This window comes from Archocentrus centrarchus, chromosome 1 (assembly GCF_007364275.1).
Source record: "Archocentrus centrarchus isolate MPI-CPG fArcCen1 chromosome 1, fArcCen1, whole genome shotgun sequence".
Taxonomy (NCBI): domain Eukaryota; kingdom Metazoa; phylum Chordata; class Actinopteri; order Cichliformes; family Cichlidae; genus Archocentrus; species Archocentrus centrarchus.
Window position 1 is genome coordinate 25,719,164 of NC_044346.1, and position 23,063 is coordinate 25,742,226.

Below are 23,063 nucleotides of genomic sequence, written 5' to 3' on the forward strand. Positions count from 1 at the left end.
AGTCCCTCTCTGCTGCAGATGTGAGGAAATCTTTGTAAAATGATTTATTCTTTGAAAAGTTCACCAGCCTGTATTTGCAGATAATGCAGAATGATACTAAAGGGTGATTTACTATGATAGCTATGGTTCTTAGAGGTAGCATAGCTGAAGCTTTTAACACCCGCATTGCTGCAGAATATAAATATTTAGGGCACCACAGGACCCATACTTTGAGCCTTGCACTTACACTTTAACTTCTTTTGTTACTACTTTACATTTGTCTCTGTCTTCATCACATTCGCAGGCTGCCTTCCGCACAGATCTCTCTGTCTTGCTGGACCAGGTCGGGACAGGTAAGGAGTCCCTCAGCTTCATGAAGCGTCGAATCCGGCGACTTGCACAACAGTGGGCGACAGCTGCAAATCGTCTGGATGCCAAATTGGAGCAACGATGGAGAGACCAGAAGAAGGTAAAAGATGAAGGTTAAAGGATGATTTAGTGCAGTCCTAAATTCTTTTGACTATGATTAAGTACTGTACTATAATAACACAAAATGTAAAGTACAACTTTGAAAAAAACGCAAGTTAAAATGGTGTGTGTTACAATACAGATCAGTGCAAGACTATTTAAAAGAACAAGTAGGAGATAGAGTGGGAAAGGAACAATGAACTGTGCAACTTAAGCAATGTCACAGGCAAACCTGAAAATCCCATGTGAGTAGCCCTCTCATCCACTGTCAGCTGGGATTGATTGAAGCCCCATGTAACCTCCTAAAGAATAAAGCAGATGAAGCTTTGAATAGAAAAAATCTGGGCATTAAATTGCTTTTTCAGATGTTTTATGAAGGTTTTTGTTTTTTATTTGAATGATAATAGCTGGAAGAGAAAAAATAATAGAGGCGGTAATGATAGGCTGTCGTCCATCTCTTCACATCACTTCTAGAATTGGTGTGTGTAACTGTCTTTACTTAATTTGATGCAAAATTGTTTTCGAAGCTGTATTGCTGATTTGTACTGCAGTATCATATCTTTTAGGTTGCATTTGAAGCTGTGCAGTATAGATTTGGCTGCTTCCTGCGAGCAACCATTCATGGCAGAGGCTGTGTGTGAGTGAAAGACAGCCATGCAAGGATAAATGTGCGAGAAGAAACCAAAGCAAGTTAGGCGATAAAATGATGATGACGAATGATTGGGGTTATGGCAAGATGTATGCAGCAGTGCCAGAGGACCAAGAGTAAGACAGAAAGAAAGGGAAAGGGAGGGAATATGGATTACCAAAGGACTATTAAAAAATAGGGAAGGTAGTGAGACACCTGAGGTGAATGAGACATTAGGCCTGAAAGACTAAGCTGCTTGTGTATTTAGGGTACTTCATTAAACTGAAGGTGTAATCTAAAAGCTTACTTTACCAGCTTAAATTTTTTGCTGCATGTTATCCTTTACACCACAGTTTTTGGTTATTTATCCTCCCCTACCTATTTCCCTTCTCCGAGCACACTCGCACTTTTTTACTTAAGGTAGTAATGATGAATGAATGCATTAATGTGAGAAGGCAGACTGAGCAAGCATTCTGCCTCTTCTTTCCAAAATATCTCTCTCTGCCCGCATCTCTCTCTAAAATAAGTTAACATGGGTGGAAATAGTCCTCTGTCACTGTGATTGATGTTCTTCTTTCTTGTACTGCACTGAGGGGATTTGTTATCCTCTATCGTGCCTTCGTGGCTGCTCAACTGGGTATATGCCTTACAAAGTGCTGCGGCTGCTATCTCAACAGCAGATGTCCTGGCGTTTGTAAGAGTAAGCCTTGGCTGTCTAAAGCTGTTTATCAGAATAATTAGAAACAGAAGTTTAAAAAAAAAAAATGTGCATCTGTGTATTCCCTGTCAGTCTGTGTGGGTCTGTGTTTATGCTTGACTGCTAATTGGATATCATGGCAAAAAAAGCCAATGGCAAAATCTCATACATTTCATTTACAGTTTAAATCTCAGTCTTAACCAGATAAATGCACTATTTTTGATGCAGTTACATTTAAATGTCAAATTAAGGTCACTCACTACACTGTTGAGGGAATCACCGGCTGATTTTTTAGATGACTCTGATCATGGAGAAAACATTGTGTGATGTGAAATGACTGTGGCCCAGCACACCTCTGACATTTGTCTTTAACATGATACCCGTTTCCATTAGCGGCTTCAGGACTGTGCCTGAATATACAGGCTATAGATGCACCGGTTGCAATTTTCTTGACCGATTCTGATTTTTCTCTAAGTGTGACCTCCAGTCGATATTAATTTTTGCCAATTCCAGTTTTCTTTCTATGAAAATTAAGTGATGGCATATTAAAAAAAAAAAAATCTTCCAATGCAGCATTTTTTTTCATAATAAAATAAATTATTAAACCTTACAATTTCCCCCAAACTGCAGTAAGTTACAGTATCTTCTTTCCGTTAAACAACTGAAAAGTGCAGTGCTGCTTGAAAGAAGTCCAAATAAATCAGTGAAAATGAATTGCTGTATACTTTGTCTTTACCTGACATATTTTACCTTCCCAAACAAAAGCAGATGCAACAGATTTACATCACAGTCGCTTACATTATTTTCCAGTATGTTCAGAAGTTCACCAGATAACAGGACATCCACCCTTTTCTCCTTTCCGATTGTTTTTGAGGCTGCTGGCTTGTGGCTGGCTCTGAGCTCTGGGTAGCTTTAGCTTCAGCCTTTGTTAGCTTCTTTAAAATGTCCATGTTCAGCTGGGTGAGGGTGATTTAAGTGTCTGATTAGGTTTGTTGTTACAAACGTTTTTGTGGTGGTCCCCACACAGTTTACTTTGGCCAACATTGTGACTCACAGCAACATTTTAGTGTGTGGCTGTCGGTGTGTGACTGTTTACTTGCACTCCTGTGTGCATGCTCTGGATGCATAAAATGGACCAGCTGGTAATCACACTTATGTGAGGCTGACCGGCTGATTCCAGTCCCTTGGCTGGTCAGTCGGTGCATATCTAGTCTTTGCTCTGCCAGTGAGGCTCTGTTGATTCAGTTCTGTTTCCTTGTTCGGCTTTGTCTTTGATTGTAAGCAGAGTAGATGTTTCCTTGGAAGAAGAATAAATTAGCAGAACAGAGGAGCAGGTATGGAAGGAGAAAAGATCAAGAAGAAGAGGAGAAAAATGAAAAACAAAGCAAAGCGGGCTAGGTGTGTGTGTGTGTGTGTGTGTGTGTGTGTGTGTGTGTGTGTGTGTGTGTGTGTGTGTGTGTGTGTGTGTGTGTGTGTGTGTGTCAGGGGAACTGTGGTCATTTGAGTAATGTAATTCTGAAGGGTTTATCTGAAAGTCACACCAGAATAGATTTTCTAAAGTCAAGCGTATTTGCAAGTGAGTGATATTTTGTATCAGAGTGAACAATGGCGTTAAGGTATTCTAGGAAATCTCTTTGCGAGTGCCAATTTCCTCAGTGAGTCCGTTCAGAAAGAATACAGTCAACCTCTAGGTTCACTTCATTTTCGAAGCAATCATGCACTGCAAGATTTTTTTTTTTCATCACAATTCTGAAACTTTATGTAAAGCCACGGCCCAGCCTTTTAGCCATTATGATGACTCTGAGCATTTTTTTTTGTGTTTAAAAAGAAGCTGTTTTCATTTTGTTAGACATCAAAAGAAGCATATTTTGGAATTAATGAAAGGTTTTTAAAAGGCAATAGTATCGATTCAAAGACACTGGCCTCATCCTGTTAACCTCCAGCACTGCATTCACTGCCTGACTGGTGTTAGTTTTAGTATCTTCCAGTGTCACTTTGTGTGCATCTGCGCTTCTTTGAAAATGCACATTTAGTGTGTTTGTCAGCAAATGTCAAGCTGCTAATTTCCCTTCTCCCTTTCTCTGCCCTCTTGAGAGTTAATAGACCTCTGACTGATGAAGTGTAGGCAGTGTGGAAGGATAAGTGAGGAGTGAGGAATTGGGGTAGGGGTAAAAGAAAAAGCTGCCAGAGGAAAGAGGAAGAGGAGGAAGAAAGTTGAAAGAATATGAAAACAAGCAGGAAAGACATGAGTATAAGTAAAGAGGAGAAAGTAGTCTGTAGGGCCATGAAAGAAGGATGAGGAAGAAGGTGAAATTAAGGGTAGAGTAGTCATGTTTGTCAGTGCCAACTTGTGTTGCCACCCATGGCTGGACAGCTGCAACCTTCTTCAGGGGCACAATGAATGAGAGAACCAGGTCAATCTCTCTCTCTCTCACACACACACACACACACACACACACACACACACACACACACACACACACACACACACACACACACACACACACACACAGGCGTGCATGTATCTGTGCAAAATCCTGTTCTAACAGATGCTAAGGCAAGTATTTGCATACTTCTGTCGTTAGCCCATTAGTGATGACTGGAGCAGAGCATACCACTGGAGTGGTACCACATACTTAAGAGCCACTTCTACTCTCCTGCTCTCAAGTGTATGCACCAAGGTCTTTCCAAGGATTTTACTTTGATACAGACTCACACTGCATAAAACATTTCAAAGAGTAGATTTTCTTTATTACAACTGATCTCAGTTATATGATCATGTAGCATCAATTAGAACAGAAAAATATAGTGAAAACACCTTTTATTCAGATTGGTGGTGCATGAACATACAAGTAAACAGATGCACCAGTGTAAAGGTTAGTGAGTTATTGTACCTCTTTTTGTGTCTCAGTGGGTTTGCTGAGTCTTTATTCAGTCCCGGTGGGATGTTAACAGGAAAAATTAGCTTTTGAGCTTTTTGAGAATCCCCAAGCCTACAGCGAGCAAGCATTTACGCTGAAAACACACAAGGGATTCTAACCAGAGTTCATTGATGTATGTCAGCGTGAAACAAATCAACAAAACAAAACCAAAAAAATAAATAAAAATCAGCACATTCAGAGACACACACCATCTGGGAGTACCATAAGTCCACTGTATAAAGAGCTCAACTCTCTTGTGTGTGATCAGATTCCTGAGGGAGGCAATTGGCTGTGACACACACAGTTTATGAGGCTTCACAGTTATTCCTTCTGTTGTTTCCATTGTGTGGCTTTCTACCTGTTTGTCTTCATTTTCAAGTGAGTGCTGGAGCAAGTATGCAAAACTGTCTTGGTGGCAAGAGTGTGTGCTGGTTTCTCTCTCCTCTCAGTTCAAGATTTTTATTCCCTTTTGGGAATAAAAATTTGACTTCTCCAGCACTGGTCTAACATTTTTCAATAAATTTTGCTCTAATGGTGTTCCCATAGAGAGGAATTAATATTTATAAATGAAGGTAAATAATTACTAACAGAAAGAATTCAAAGTCCCTCCTTAGCAATCAAGATTAGAGTCCAGCTGTGGTGGGTGCTGGCCTTGGGCACAGCGGTGCCCTAGGGGTGTGGCCACTGCAGGCCCTGGACCTACCTTCCCTGCCCTGCGGTTGGGTGTAGGAAACCTGGGTGTCCAATGAGCCAGTATTTAGCTGGCTCTCTTCCTCCGGGGGTAGTCACTACTCCCGGTCATATGTATCCTGGCCCTTCCCCTCCTCCTATTCAATCAACAACACAACACACACGTAGGGTCTGGGGGGTGGGGTGGGGGTCATTGCATGATGTCCCACCCCCCCTTTTTTAATTACACCGTACAGCTCACAGAACGTCATAGTACACATAGGGCCTTGGGGGGCAGGTGTATCACACCTTGGCTAGTGGGTGGAGCCGCTGAAGTGGCTCCACTTATTTGTTCGCTGTTGCCTGCTCCTCAATTTTATCTACATCTTAGACATTGAGGGCCTTGGGGGGATGGTGTGGATGGGCGCTGTTGTCCAGTGCGCATGTTACATCTGTCCCCCCAATTTTAATAGCACTATAGCTTTCATACAGTCATGTACATTCATTCATACATGCACCCACATAGACCTAACATATCATCCCAAACATTTTGAGTGGGAGGAGGGGGTGGGCGGGTCTTCCCACACCCAGGTTTCGTGCACCCTGCCGGGGGTAGGGACTGGCTAGTAGTTCGGGGCTGGGTTGGCTGCTTCTCTGGAGCGCTGCTGGCTCAGTGCTGGTGCCTGCTTTCCCACACTGAATGTCCATGTATGGTCTGTGTATATGAGCATGGGTGTGTGACTGGCATGTATGTGTGTGTATGAATATATGACGTGTGTGTGCGTGTGGACAGCTGGTCCTGGGTCTGTGGCTTGTTGAGCCTTGGCCCCTATGGGACACGGTTGCGGAGGCCAGGAGTTATCCCTGCCTACCGCTCCCCGCTGCTCCCCACGGATTGTCACGGCCGCCCCTGGGATGGGGGTGCCTGGGGGTCCTGGGGTGCATGGTCGGGTGTCCTGGCGTGGTTTCTGGCCCGCGCCCTTGGCGGCTGTGGCCTGGGGGTGGCTCGGGCCTCTTTGGTGTCGGGGGGGGTTCTGCTGGGTGTCGGGTGGTTCCTGGGCGCCTGGGGCCTCGGGGCTGCATTCTTGGCTCGTGCTGGGGGGGGGCCGGCCGGCCGGAGGGGCGGGCTGCTCATTGCCTCTGGCTCTCTGGGCTCTTGCCCGTTGGCCGTGGGGGCCCCATCTGGGGTCTTCCTCCTCTCTGGTGTGCGCGCAGTTGCCATTGGAATGTGTGGTCTCGGGTCTTCTGTGCTCCTGGTGGGCTGTGGATGACCTGGGTCCCCTGGGTCTTTCTCTGGCTGCCTCTAGATCACGTGGGAGGGTGGTTGCGGCTTCTTGTCCTCATTATTGAGTACGTTCCATGACAGAGGAATACATATACATTACTACAAAGTACAGCAAGACTATATATATATATATATATATATATATATATATATATATATATATATATATATATATATATATATATATATATATATATATATATATATATATATATGTGTGTGTATATATATATATATATATATATATATATATATGTGTGTATATACATATATATATATATATATATATATATATATATATATATATATATATTATATATATATATATATATGTATGTATGTGTGTATATATATATATATATTTATGTATATGTGTGTATATATATATATATATATATATATATATATATATATATATATATGTATATGTGTGTATATATATATATATATATATATATATATATATATATATATTATATATATATATATATATATATATGTATATGTGTGAAGGTGTATGTATGTATGTGTAGCTCTTATCTTCTATTTTTTTTCCTGCCCCCCCCCCCCCTTTTTTTCTTTTTTCCCTTTTTCTTTTCCTCTTTTTCCTCTCCATCTCTCTCTTCTTCTTTCTCTGCCTGTCAGATCTGGCAAGAATAAATAAAATAAAATAAATAAAATAAAAAAAAAAATACAATTAACAAGAATAGCCTATAGAAAATAATTATAGAGCATGTCTTGTAAAAGCAAATATGTTTGGTACAATAATGTCTTCGGATTATCATTCCGATTGCGAAAATTGCCAGACATGACAGGTCAAAAAAAAAAAAAAACAAGATTAGAGTCCAGCTGATATATCGGTTGATATTAGCTGTTGATATTGGCAAAATATCGTATGAGAGTGAATAAAGACTCATAATGAAAATGAAAAAGTAAAGAAGAGACGAATAGTTTCTCCATAAGAGGATAAAAATCACCAAATATCGGTATTGTTATCAGTCTTAAAAATCCTTTATTGGTCGTGCTCTAGTTTAGATCACAAGTGAGTTGCCAGGTTTTGCAAAGAATTCTTCCTCTCCTGCTATTAACTTTTCATTTGTGTGTGAATGCTAGTTTATAGGATCCAGTCCACAGTTATTCAGCTCTGTTGCCACTGTGTGATTTTTTTTTCTCATATTTATTTATCAGTTTTACTGTTATGCCAGTATTTGAAATTCAGCTCCTTCTGTCTCCATTTCTGCGTGGTTGCCAGCATTTCACTGATACACCGTATAACCAACACCACCACCGAGCCAGGGAATAGTATTGGTGCCATGTATTCTCACTCTTGCCATCTGCCACCCAAACTGTAATTAAATTTCACTTATCTTTTTATGAAGCAGAAGTTAATAGAGCAGGTTTATTCAATCAGGGGATTTTTCACGCCAGCTGGAGTCTCACTGGAGCTTGACTGGGCTGCACACACATCATTGTCCAGAGTTGTGTACACAATTTTTTTTTTTCCAAGTGAGGACATCAGTGAAATTGTTTTATCAAATGTACTGGGTGTATGAACTTAAAAACACCACAGTATATGAATAAAGCTAAACAAAATATTTAAAGTTGCTATATTCAGCATTTTTTAATAATAATTTATCAAATGCAAATCTGAAAACAGTGTGTGTGCTAAAACGGCTCACTCATAGCAATGAACCTACAGAGAAGAATCAGAATCCAAATCAGTTTTATTAGTTTGCATTTGCAAGGAATTTGTCTTGGTGTTTGATGATGATAAAAATGACAAACATAGAAAGAGAATGTAAAATCAAATACCATAAGTTAGGAAACATGTATGGGAATGGGAAGAAAGTTCTGTGGAGTGTATAAATGTTCATAGTGTTGAGTATTTAAAATATGTGCTGTTTGTGAATGGATAATGGGTTGGAAAAGTGAGACAGAGTTAACGAGGCTCTACATTAGTATCAATTGAATGGACAGCTCCCCTAATATTTAAAGATCTATAAATGCACTTAGCAGCTTGAGCATCACATGTTTCCCACAGGATTTTGATGGACACCAAAAACTGACCTAAAAAAATGCTAATACAGGATTTAGATTTCCAACATGACTCCAAAAAAAGAGCTTACTTTGCATCATAACTGCTGAATGTGTAGATAAGCAACAATTTAAGCAGAACTTTGCCACGTGAACCTAAAATATGATGACATTTCACTGTTATGTTCACAACCTGTTTCCGTGGCCAACTGAAAATATTATTAAACATTTATTGTGGGTTAAAATCAATAATTCATCTGGCTTAGTACTGTTTTTCTTTTTCTCTCATTTTGTTATTCAGATGCAGTCTTTCCCATCATCATAAAATGACTCATATTCTGTAGCACTATGTGTGTATGTATATTGTGTGCAGGTGCATGTGTTAATATTGGCACACTGCGACATAATTAGGAGGGGAAGAGTGAAATGAGTGCATTGTAGCACATATCTAAAAAGCTCTTAGAAGCTTTTAATCATTACCTCTACAGCTAAGAGATTTAAAAGTACAGACACAGGACACACTAATGCACTTGCATACAAATGGAGAGACAGTAAACAACTGCCTTGAAAACTTCTTGGCAAAGTCCTCACATTTGGTCTTAAGCTCATTATGTATGTTGCATGGTCAAAGTTGTGGGCTCCATTTGCCAGCAAAAGCAGCTGGAGGTGTTCATGCTGTGTTAGTTAATCAGGATTACTGAGCAGAGCAACGTTTGGACATGACTGTGTCTAATCCACTGTGAAAAGTAACGTGTTGCTCATTTCTCGCTGGGGTGCACTAATTATGCAGTAGCTAGGTGGACACGCATGACAGGACTGTGGCCTCTATGTGAAGAATTGTTTAACAGTGCCACAATAAAAGTGTAATAGTTAATTTACATAATATTTTTAACGGAGATTTTCGCATTAGGTCTCTAAGAAATGTGTCACAGTGGTTTTCCATGTGCATAAGTTACATTTGAAATGGGTTGTGCCACAAGTTGTTCCATTGGAGCATGTGGGGATAATTCATTGGGGATTTCAATGAATTACTTTTCAGTTGCCATAACTTCCTTTTCAAAGAGTCTGAAATTCTAATGATATTAATCCTCAAAGTTATTAAAACCATGTGCAGAGCAGTAGCTTAACTTTCCAAGAGCTTAACATTATCCATTATGCATATATAAAAGTGTCATAATGCATATCACATTTAATTAAATGAACTTTATTATAAACATTTGGACTTGATGTGCATTTACAGTGTTTAACAATTTTCTTTTTAGACCACCAGCCATTAAAAACAAGAAAACCCATATATTTGAGAAAAACTTAAGACTAAAAATTATATTGTTGTTAATTTGTCAAAAGGCAACCTGAATTCACTTTTTTACCGTACCTAAATTTGAGCCCGTACACTGGGCTTACCTGAGCAGTTAGAAATTAATTAAGCACAACATTCAACAACTAAAACAACAGGGAGGACTGTTATGTAGGACTGCCTTTTTGCATTTGTGCAATATTTCTAAAATTAGAAACATCCTGTCTCAGAATGATGCTGAAAATCTAATTCATGCATTTATTACTTTCATGCTGGACTATTGTAATTCATTATTATCAGGATGTCCTACAACCTCCCTGAAAAGCCTTCAGCTGATCCAAAATGCTGGAGCTAGAGTACTGACAGGGACTAGAAAGAGAGAGCAGATTTCTCCCATATTGGCTTCTCTTCATTGGCTCCCTGTTAAATCAGAATAGAATTTAAAATCCTTCTCCTCACATACAAGGTCTTAAATAATCAGGCCCCATCTTATCTTGAAGACCTCATAGTACCGTATCACCCCAATAGAGAACTTCGCTCTCAGACTGCTGGCTTATTTGTGGTTCCTAGGATACTTAAAGAGTAGAATGGGAGGCAGAGCCTTCAGCTTTCAGGCCCCTCTTCTATGGAAACAGCTCCCAGTTTGGTTTCGGGAGACAGACACCCTCTGTATTTTTAATAGTAGGCTTAAAACTTAGAAAAAACTACTTTCGCCCCGTTTAAGATGTTAGATTATGTTTATCCATCACACAGAAAGGTGAGACTGCATATTCATTCAGCAGCATTAAAAAATAAACTTAAATTTAGAGAACTATTTTGTCAGTACTATGGAGTTAATCTGGGTTTACATGGAGAGACAGACAATGATAGTGAATCTGACAGAGGACCTGACCTGCTTTTAAATACCTTAAAAACCATATCTAAGATTATTTGTTTTAAAGGGATAGTTTGGTTTCTTTGAAGCTGGGTAATATGAGATACATATCCAATTGTTGGTATGTTACCTACTGTAAGTGGCAGTCAATAAATCCCCAGTCTGAAGTAGCAGACATGAGTACTGGCATGTAAGCTGAACAATTTACTGTGAACCAAGTCAGCAGCAAACATGTGTTAGTCGCCTACAAAGAGGCTTACTTTAAAAAAACAAAAACAAATAAAAAGCTTTTTATTGCTCTTCAGAGCTCTCAGACTTTGACAAAAGTTATTATTGTTCCTTGCAAAACATAGGAAGTGCTGGTTTCCAGTGCCTCTATCTGTTAGTTTTTAATATTGGGTGACATGTTGGTTTGAATCTACAGATAATGTTAGTTCCTAAACTGGCTAAGAATACCTCATATATCCCTCACTTTAAAGAACTAAACACTCTCTTTAACCCTGTGAAGTCTAAGTCATTGTCAGGTAAAGACCCTAACCCTATGCTCTCTGAATATATTGATTTCTTTAATAAAAAAAAAAAAGTTTTTCAAGTCTTGGGAATCAAGGGATAAAGGTAATAATTATTCTAACTGACATGAATCATTACTTTATTTCAATTTTTTCCCCCAAAAAGTTTACAAATAAGCAGCTTTTTGCTAGTTTCCAAAACACAGGGTTGAACTTCTATAACAATATGTTCCTCTCCTCTTTCAGATCTTGGTTCATGTAGGCTTCCTAACTGAGGAGTCTGGAGATGTTTCAGTCCCAAGGTGCTGAAGGGGGGGCCTCTTGGAGAGATGGTCCAGTGGGCTGACATCCTGACTGCACTCCATGTTCTGGGACACAACCTCAAGATCTCCATGTCTGTCAAGGAGCTTCAGGGGTGAGTTCTTTGTATGCAAGATCTACCAATTGCCAATTAAGCTAATCGCCTGATGCATTGTGCTTTTGAAATTTTGTATTGAAAATCTGCTCATTCCCACTTAACCCAGGCATTAGCATTAAGGGTGCTAAGGTCCTGTCACTATATTGATCTCATAAAGCAGGGATCCTCAAATCCAGGCCTCAAGGTCCGGTGTCCTGCAGGTTTTAGATGTGTCCCTGATCCAACACACCTGAATCAAATGGCTGAATTACCTCCTCAGTATACAGTCAAGTTCTCCAGAGTCCTGCTAATGACTTCTATATTTGACTCAGGTGTGTTGGCTCAGGGATATAACTAAAACCTGCAGGACACTGGACCTCGAGGCCTGGATTTGAGGATCCCTGTCATATAGGCTCATTTCCCAGCTTGATGTCAATGGGACTGCATTGGTGGTTTTTTTGTTGTTGTTTGTTTGTTTGTTTTTTTGTCATCCTATGTCAGTATGCATACTTATTTCTGATGACTGATAAAGCTGTACTAGAGTCAACACACACACACACACACAAGTGGATGGATGCAAATTTGTCATGATTGGAAAGATCCCTCAAGCTTTTTCTGTTTAGTCTATGTAATCAGGTTCATGGTCAAGACTGAATAAATCACAGAGGTTGTCATCTTCCATGTTAATGAATGGCAAATGTTTGACAGAAGAATTATGAATAGGCATATTGTGAGAAGGCAGCTCAATCATATTAGGTGGCATCTTTGTTCAGCCTTGATTGAGCCACTAAGTCTTTGTCTTTCTGCCATCGCTGATCAGTGCAATGACACAGGTACAGAGTATAGATCAATATAATGATGCCTACAGAGTCCCGGCTGTTCTCTGCATTTCACACTGTGCACTGCTTCGGACAACTCTCACAAATCATAGAAGGAGCATTGTATTGATGCACCGCCTTAGGCAGACTTTCTGTAGACATATAATACTGCTGCAGGGGCCAGGAGAGTGTGGGACAATTTAGGGGCATTTTATACTTTAAAAAGTGACTTTTGAGATTGATGGCACAATCATTTTTACCGCATGCAGGTCGCTGGAGTTTCTTAAGACCCACATTTTCAGATTTATCTGTCTGATACTTTGGGTTGTGATGTTTAGGTGACTGCGCAGTATATATTAACATACCAGTGTGAACATTTTTTTCTTTATTCACCTTTCTCAGTTTCTCAGTTTCATTTGTAATTGATGTGTTGCTTTTTCTCTCTCTCTCTCTCTCGGTCTGTCACATTACCCTCAGACCTCTTAATGGCTTCATTGACCTTTGGTTCACCAAAATGTTTAGAAAGCCTTACAGCTACAGTAAGGCTTTTAATGCTTTTCACAGTGAACATTATACTAACATGTGATAAAGGGTAATGTAACACTGTTTACTGTCTCCATTTAGTGAAATCAATAATGCAAAATCATTCTCAGAGGAGGAAGCATTGTAAGGCAGAGTTTTGTGCTGCTTTGATGTGTAGTTACACCACATTTAGCATCCATATTTCCTGCCACACAGTGAAGCTGCACACAAGTGCACAGTGATTTGTGATTTAAAAAGCATAAGTATTGATTTTCTGTTTTTGGGCACTGTGAAATATACAGGGGGTAAAAACATTTTTTTGTCAGTGAATGAATTAATTAAAGCATTCCCTCAGCACTACTGCATTTCTATGTTAGGACTGCGTTCTCAGATACTCGCTTTGTGTACATTCACACCATGCCCCGTGAATGCAATTATCACAGTGTGTGTTAGTAAACAGGCAGGAAAGCAGGAGCATTTTTTTTTTTTTTTGGTTTGATTACCTCGCACCGTAATTAACGGTTCACACAGAATAACCCTCAGATGCAAATCAGCTAACACGTTCATAAGCAATGCATTAATGTTGCTTTTTTTGGTGTGTACTATGATTGTTGTTCATTAGTCTTTTAAAGAGGGATGTTGTGTTTTATGTTTTTTCGCAGATTTTGTTGATTCTTCATGGTACCAGTTGTTTGGGGTAAATTATTTCTTCCAAATGTTGTGTAGGTTCAACATTTAACACCATCGTTTTTAGAGTTCGTTCTCTGCTAGTTGGTGTTTTGTATGTTTCTTGAAGCCCTCCACTGTATTATGCAATTGTGTCTTTCTCACTTGTCTCATGCCCAGAATTTGTCCCATTTCTGTCAGCATACTTACTGCTTTTCATATTTTTCCAAGAATGTGTAAATAGGCATACAAAAACAGAGGATGTAGTCAGAGATGCAGATATAAATGCAGAAAGAAAGAAAAAAAAAAAAAAAAGGTCTGGCAATCTGGATAGGCAAAACGACCAAGACAAATGGAAAACCAGGCAGACAGACAACAGTCGCCCTAAAGAGAAGGCTTGTTTGGATCTGAGTCCAAATACAGATTTGGGAAACAGCTTTGCTTTCCTTTGGGCAACACTGACCAATGTTAAAATAACGCTGAACAAAACAGTGCCTGGGGTCCATCCATCTCAACTGTTGTCATCTCTGCATTATGGTGTGTGTGTGGTTGTGTGTGTGTGTGTGTGTGGTGTGTGTGTGTGTGTGTGTGGTGTGTGTGTGTGTGTGTGTGTGTGTGTGTGTGAGAGAGAGAGAGAGAGAGAGCCACACACAGGGGTACATTGCTCTCATGACTACTATGAAAGTTGTGGATTGGCTTAGGAGGAAGCGGAGGGTAACTGTAATTGGCCACAGTGGGAATGATTAGGTGTAGTGTTTTCTTAGTGTATCACACCCTGTTTGTAGTTTCCAGTCTGCGCTGCAGTTAAGGGGCTAGACTTGCTAAGGCACTGGAGCTATAGACTAAAATGACTTCTTTTAATGAAACTCGTGATAGAGTAAACTGATGATAGAGGAATTATTTATTTGAGTTTTTTTCTGTGACAAAGCTAAATTATATTTCGTGCAGGTAGATGAAGGACTGATGAAAAAATGTTCATGGATAAATCTTTAGGGAAGAAAAGGACAAAAAGAGAGTGCAGCAAAGTGCTGAAGTGGCATCTTTAGAGTCATATTCGGTATTCAAATATGCAGATATTTTTTGAAGGTTCTCTAATAAATACCTTTCCTTTGTTTGGAATCTTATATCATGCACAAAGCAGAAATTTCACACCGTTTACCACGGTATGGGCCTACGCACTGCAGCACACATACCTGAGTTAATTCAGTACGGGTTTTTGCATTTCACCATTTCTGCTGAGTATGCACTCCTCGCAGTGTGGGATACTGAGGAGCTTGATGGAAATGAAGCTAAATTTGATGCCAGTTAGATTGGCAAGGTACCTGAGATGTATTAGTGTGAGAGGGAGAACAGACACGGCTCTCCTGCTCATTACCAACTGGAGAGTCTGGAACACCGAGAGCTGCTGCAATCGTGGAAAACGTAGATGGTCAGCACCTTTTGTGCCTTATCCTGCCACTACTGTTAAGTGACATAAAGAAGCTTTAATAATACTGGAAGATGAAAGAAAAGTGGCACAGGCTAAAAACGCAATGGCCTTTCGCAGTTCACTACCCGCAGGGCACACAATGTACACCGAAGAAGTAAGTACAGTGAAGTAGCCTGGAAAATTGTTCATTTTCTGGTGCATCATCCTGGTGGCTTGTGTTCACAGAGTATATGTTGACTGTAACACAAAAGTAAAAAATGTGGCATTCTGAAGCATTTGACAGAGGTGAAATGTGGAAATCAAGCAATGTGGCTGCCGTTAAAAACTGTGCACATGTTAAATCTATCAGCTTTTATTAAAGTCCTTCTGAACACGTGTCACAAGAATTTTCTTGCTTTTAGTGTTCACCTACCAAAGGGTGCAAAGGCTGACTCTCCTCTGTCACTACTGCTGATTTTAATACTATTACTTGATCATGTTTGACCCAAGTTACTTTGATAATAGGAAACAACAGTTTCAATTGTAGTTACATTTTTTTGTTTTGTTTTTGTTTTATTTATTTCAGAATTATCATTTTAAATGATAATCCCACAATAAATGTGATAATATTTGGGTAACAATGTTTTTTGCTTTGCTTTATCCTTTCCACTTGGATTTTGCCTTACCTGCAATATTTATTATTTTTTATTTAAAAAAAAAATAGCAAAAGATAGTAATCCCCATCTCACCTCCCTCAACTCAACTATAAATTAAGAATCATATCACATACTACAACTGCAACATCTGGCTGGATAGCAGCCAAAGATCTTTATTAGATACCATGACTTTTCTCTCCCTTGCTTCCTAGTTTCTCTGCCTCTGTATTGTCTGCTCTCAGGCATCATTAAAAACGAAAAAGCAAAAAAAAAAAAAAAAAAAGGAAATTGTTAAAAATATCTTCAGTCACATCACAATGATTCACTTTGCATTTCCTTCTCAGTGTTTTCCTCAAAATGAGGAAAACATGGAGTGTCAAGCTAAACAGCAGCATCCAAACTGCAGGTAATTTCTCAGTTAATGTGAAGATTCAAATCCAGACTTCGAGCTGAAAAGAGACGGTAACATTGAATTAACACTGTCAACACAGAACTGTTGTGTATATTATAATGCTGATTTAGTGTAATGTTGAGGTCTCACTTTGTCATTTTTACCTGCACCTACATTCTTGCCACTAGCTGCTATTATTTAATAATGTTATCAAGAATCAGTGCTGCTGTTTCAAGGTAATGCTGCTGTGATAAGAAAATTATATTTTCCAGTCAGTGTGTCTTTTAAAGCTTCACACAAACTGATGTTTCAAACCAGGAGACTAGATAGTCAGTTTTACACCTCTAACAGGTAACTGTTTTTTTAAAGGCCCATCTGTTCACAAATCTTTTGTACTTTAGCTTTCATCTTTACTATAAAAGCATTTGAAATTTTTGTGTCTCTCCCTGTATTGTCAGCCACATTTCTTTCTGTATTTAAGTAAGCTTTACTTCAACTGTGGTATTTTTCTAAGTCACTCACCCTGCCTTACCCTTTGTGGCATTTTATATATATATACACACACACACAGACACACACACACACACACACACACACACACACTACCAATCAGATGTTATATATAAAGTTTTATAATATTGTACGTGAAGACTTTGGTGTCACATTACTTACACTGTTATATCATGGGTTAATTGTTCTTTTAATTCTTCAGGCTAATTGTTGTCTGGGATTTTCTCCACCTGTCTTGTGTGAGAAATGTCACATTTTACATGAAGAGAGACTCAAAATGTACTACTACAGTGGCAGCATGCTGTAAAAGAACTAATGCTAGTTTCCATCATAAGCTCATTATTATAAGTCTACTGCTTTGGTCCAGAGATGGCTTACATAACCCAAGAGATTAATGCAAAAAGACCTATCCACTGATGTTACATAATGCCTTACAACACTGGATTGGTCTTCAGATTCTTTCTATTGCACACTTGTTTTTCTCAGCATATGTGTCTGCCTTGTGTGTTGCACTTTTTTTTTGTAGATGCTTTACTTTCTTTTAAATCTCTTTTCCCCTTATTTTTTCTGTCTTTGTCCAGTTGCTCTCATATATATGGTTACTTTGCTGAAAGTGTGAGGTTTAAGACTTTGTAGTTTGAGGTATGGGTTTTTGAAAGTCAATAGTAATGTTGTTTACTGCTCAGTTTTGTATTTGTTTTCTCAGAATTGCAGTACTGTGCAAAAGCCTTGAGCCACAATTCATTTCTTTGTATTTTTGCTTACAAGGAGCCAGACTTTCTTGTAATTTTTTTAAATTGTACTCCAGGCTTTCTGAAGGTCTTTCCAAGTTTTTATTTGGACATTGGTTGCTGTTATACTCATTTCCAGTCCAGTCCTTGTACCTGACCATTTTCAGAGGATTTGTTTTTCCTTTATTGTTAAGCTAATTAACACTGACTTGTGAATCATTCAAGCATAATTAAGGAACCTAACCTAAGAGATGAACCACTGTTGTGCCTACACATAACAGACAGCTTAGCAAAGAGGCAGTTTTAAATTGTATACTTAGGCCCTTTGTTGTTATTGGCCTTATTTGCTCCTTTTTGAGTAGTTGAATCTATAAAAGACACCAAAGATAACACAGCTTGGCAGGCTTAAAATAAAATAATAATTTTTGCACCAACAAGGTGAGTCCCAAAGAGCTATTATCAGAAAACATTTCTCGGCATGATGTGCAGTGTGTCCTTAAAAAAAAACTGAGGGAACTGGACAAGTGGATGACAAAGAAGACGTGGCAGGTCTAACAACTATCTACAGCTTATGAACGGTCTCTGGAAGTCATGACCTTAAGAATAGATAAAAATCCAGCAAAGACCTGACACAGGACCTGAGAGATGCATCTGGTGCTTCATTTGATCCATCTACTGTGGACAGGTGGCTGTCAAGAAGCCATTGTTAAGGAAGGAAAACGGACAAAAGGCTGAGGCATAAATTTGAAATATTTGGTTCAAAAATTGGTTAATTCTGGTTAATGATCTTGAAAGTTTTTGTTCAGTTTTTTTTTTAAAAAAAAACCTATGTATTTTTGTGCCTAAATATTTTATATTTTCTTCTATTTCTCTTTTTCTTTCCTCCTTCTTTACCCCGTCCTCCCCCCCCCCCCACCTCAACCCCCCCCCCCACCCCCACACCCACCCCACACACAACACACACACCCCACCCACTATCTCTCCACGTCTCTTCTCTTCTTCTCTTGCCCTCTTCATCACCCCCAGTCAAATAACTCCTTCACCTTGCACCATCATTAAAGTGAAGACTGGAGTTAGTGACCTCAGTGCAACTCCTTTTATTCCACAGGCTGGCTATGAGCTGTCTTCCTGTGCCAAGCACATAAAGGCACATACATGCATACATATCTCTGAAATTTCACCCTTGTTTTTTTTTTTTTTTCTTGCATGTCTCACAATTGGGTTATCACTTTCAGTTATTGCTTTCTTAGATTGCTGATTCTCATTTTTTCAAAAGTTTAGTGCTTTTCTGTTTCTTTTTTTTTCTGACTTTGTTGTGCAAGCCAGCAGCTATACAGGTTTCGAAGCAACAACTTTTAAAGCAGCTGACTCAAAACATTATACAATTGGGTTTAAATGAGGAGAAGACACATTTCCCATTAAAAATATCCAAACTTTAGTTATGAGGGGATGGTGTGTCTGATCTTTTGATTCCAAAGAACCTGCTGAGGTTGTGAAACTCCTAAAAAGACTTCAGAGTTTGCTTTTTTTCCTTTAAGGGTAACTAGCACATTAACATTATTCATTTGTGGGATGTTAGTGTGTTTGTGCTTGGGGTATGTGAGACAGAGTGTCAGCTTGTCTCTTTGTTATAAACTGGAGCATACAAATGAGTGGTATGCTCGCCCTGCACCATTTTGTACGCTTTAAGTGTCTGAGTTTGCAGAAAGACACCACACTTTCTCTCCCTCCTTCCTTCATCCCTATGTGCCCCCCCACCCCCCACCCCATCCCCATCTATTGTTTTGTGTCGTCTAACCTTTTTTTCACTTTCTGTGTCTATTAGTCTAGCTCCCACTTTCAGTGTCTTCTCTTTCTCCCCATAGCTGCTCTCTTCAGGGCTTAAATCAATGAGCTTGTTAGCAACTTCCCAGATTTGTAGAGCATTTCATCACCCCTACTCTTACCTTCTAACCCTTACAGACTTAAACGCACACTGCAGTGGAAAGCACACTTTGGTAATGACTTGCCAAAAACCTTTGTCTTGAATCTGGAGAGCTGAAGGAAAGAACAGTTGTGGCTCGTGGATGACTTCTTTCATTTGCTGTGTTGCAAATGTAAACAGGACAAACTGCTGGCCATGCTTTTTTTAGCTGCTTTAGCAAAGTCCATTTTACTTTTATGATTATCTGTGTGCTGTATAGTTATACTTGTAAAATGTGTTTTTTTATTTATTTAATAAGGAAACGTTTTTCTTCTTCTTCTTCTTCTTCTGGCTGCTTCTTTTAGGGGTCGTCTGCCTCCATCTCATGCTTTCCCTAGCATCCTCCTCTGTCACATCAACCCTCTGCATGTCCTCCTTCACTGCATTCATGAGTCGTTTCTGTGGTCTTCCTCTTTTCCTCCTGCCTGGCAGCTCCATATTCAACATCATTTGTTTCACTGTCCCTCCTCTGCGCAAGTCCAAACCATCTCAGCCTTGCTTATCTAACTTTGTGTCTAAACCACTCAACCTGAGCTGTCTCTCTGATATACTAATTTCTAATCTTGTCCATCCTGGACACTCCCAATGAAAATCTTAGCATCATCTTTTTGTCAGTGCCACCGTCTCCAAACTATACATCATAGCAGGTTTCACTACCAGTCTTGTGAAGCTTCCCTTTCACTCTTGCTGCTCTCCTTCTGCTGTCACAAATCACCTCTGACACTCATCTTCACCAACTCCGCCCTGTCTGCACGGTCATTTTTTTACCTCTCTTGTGCAACTGTCTGTTGCTTTCAATGGTTGACCCCAGGTACCTTCAGTACCTCTGCTCCTTGCACATTTACCTTTCCACCTGTCTCCCTCTCATTCTCACACATATTCTGTCTTGCTTCTACTGACTTTCATTCCTCTTCTCTCCAGAGCATACCTCCACCTCTCCAGACTCTCCTACCTTCTCTCTACTCTCACTACATCATCTGAAAACATCATAGTCCATGGAGACTCCTACATGACCTCATCTATCAACTTGTCCATCACAAACAAAAAAGAAAGGGCTCAGAGCCAATCCCTGATGTAATTCCACCTCCACCTTGAACCCACCTGTCATTTCTACTGCACACCTCATCACTGTCTTGCTGTCCTCATACATGTTTTGCATCAACCTCACATACTTCTCTGCCTTTCCTGACGTTCTCGTGCAGTACCAGAGTTCCTCTCTTGGCACCCTATCATGCTTGCTCAAGATCCACAAAGACACAGTGCAACTCCTTCTGACCTTCTCTGTACTTCTCCATCAACACTCTCAAAGCAAACATCACACCTGTAGTTCTCTTTCTCGGCATGCTGCTCACTGATCGCCCCTCTTCTTAACCTAGCTTTAACAGCTCTAAATAGTTTTAAAACATGAAAAAAGTCTTATTATTATATTACTAGTAATAATTTAAAAAATATTGTGATATGAGAGAGAGCACCAAGTCGCTGTCGCATATAATAAATACATAAATGTTGAATTCTTCTCTGAAGTTATCAGTGTAAAATTTTTTTGTTGAGTTGAAATGTGTTTCATTGGACGTATATAGGCAAAAGAGCAATAAGAAAAAGGTAGAGTGATACCTGTGGGGTATAATGGCAGTTTCCATCTTGGTGTATGAAAGATCCAAGCTGTCTGACACAAGCAAAGGCCGAAGGAGGCCAGTCTCTGTTTCCTGCAGGGCAAAAACAGTTAGCTGTGGTTTAATAAAGTGAAGAAAATGAAAAGCATGATAGACAAGTACAGCACGAGATGTATGTGAGACAATGTGTGTGTGTCTGTGTATATGTGTGTGCATGCATGTGTGTGTAAATCTGTTTATACAGCCACTTTATGAGAATATCTCCTTTTTACAATGTGCAGATCCCCCCTGAAGCGAATTAATACATTTTTAGGAGAATAAATATTTTATGGTTAGGTTTCGCTTAAGGCTAGGGTTAGAAAGTAGCAGTTCATTTCAAGTAAGTCTCCAGGAAATGAATGATGGTCAGTGTAATACTGTTGTTTGACTACTTCAGTGACCCACCAGTGATGGGCGATCATCCTCTCATCCCCAAACACTGCTTCATCAAAGTATTCCTTCCACCGCCTGACTACATCCTCTGTTGAAGTCATCAGTGCCCCACCCACACTATACACCATGTGAGTAGAGCATCGCTTTCCCCTCCTGAGTCACCTGACAGTTTCCTAGAATCACTTCAAGGCTGTCCAAGGGTTTTTTTTCCATGGCCTCACCAAACTCCTCTCACACCCAAGTTTTTGCTTCAACCACCACCTGAGCTGTGCTCCACTTGGTACCCGAACATGGTACCAGAACATATGGCCACAGATCTGATGATATGATTACAAAACTGATCATTGACCTGCAACCTAGGGTGTCCTGGTGCCATATGCACTTATGGACATCCTCATGTTTGAACATGGTGTTTAAGGATAAATTGTGGTTTGCACAGAAGTCCAGTAACAGAACACCACTTTGGGTCAGGCCATTTCTCCTAATCACGCCCCTCCAGGTCTCATTTTCATCGCCCACGTGACCATTGTTTCCCAGTAGGACAACTGAGTCGCTGGATGGAACATCCCACCCGGCCACTCCAAGAAGGCCGGGTATTCTGAACTGTCGATCGGCACATAAGCACAAATGACAGTCAAGACCCATTTCCTGGCCCAAAGATGCATGATTATTAAACAATGGAGTTAGAGCATAAAAGGTGGAGTAAGTTAGTGGACAATCTGGCACAATGTTATAGATACTGTAGGGTGTGGCTGAAATAAACTAAATACATTCTTGGCTTAAAAGAAATAATGAACCCTGCCTTGAAAGATTATGAACCACATAATGGGTTTTAATTGGCTCTTAGTGCAATGGTGCATGACCACTACTGATAAATGAGTATGAAGCACCTGCAGTGCCAGCACATAGTCATCAATACTTATGTTGCAAAGGTATGCAGTCATGCATTTAAAGAAAATATCAATAGTTGCGTCATCAGTTATGGGTATCATAAAAAGGAGAATATCACTTACAGTGTATCATGTTCTAATTGTTACATTTCCCACAACATGCAGTTTTCAGTGATTCAGTCTATGTACAACAGCTTTTTCTGTATTCAAGGTCAGTGTTGATTCTTTACTCTTCATAAAGGCCGTTCATATATTTAATGTTATCTTAAAACCTTACAATTAGTCAAATGACATTGAAACTAGATGCCAATTTATCACATCTGTGCCAAAATGGGGTCAAAAACCTCTTATTATTCACATTTTTTAACAAGCTTCACATCGCTTCTAAGTTACATTAGAGCCCTTGATTTCTCTGCTTTTGTCGAAAAGAGTGAGCAGAGGGTGTGAGCAGAGTTAAGCATAATTACATTTGGTGCCTACATACTCCACTTGGTGAGGTGTCCTTGGAGTTGTTAAGAGCTGACATGAGACCCTAAAACATTTTACTCAATGATGCTGTCAGTATCTTCTCTTCCTAATGGCTTTAAAAGGAATGGGCTGTCAAAGTTTGGCTCAAACTGATGTCAGTACACCTGATATTTCTGTGCCCTCTGCAAAAGAAAATTGGGCCATTTTAAGGCAGCCAGCCTTGAAATTAGGCTGTGC

General features: G+C 39.6%; 1 protein-coding gene across 1 annotated transcript in view; it reads left to right on the forward strand.

Annotated features, from left to right (window-relative positions):
- The window catches only part of LOC115789362 (alpha-1,6-mannosylglycoprotein 6-beta-N-acetylglucosaminyltransferase B-like), a 125,405-nt gene that overhangs the window by 69,434 nt on the left and 32,908 nt on the right, over window positions 1-23,063 (forward strand). The window contains 3 exon segments of the mRNA XM_030742750.1: window positions 284-448; window positions 11,608-11,647; window positions 11,650-11,776. Coding sequence (XP_030598610.1) covers window positions 284-448; window positions 11,608-11,647; window positions 11,650-11,776 — 332 coding nt within the window.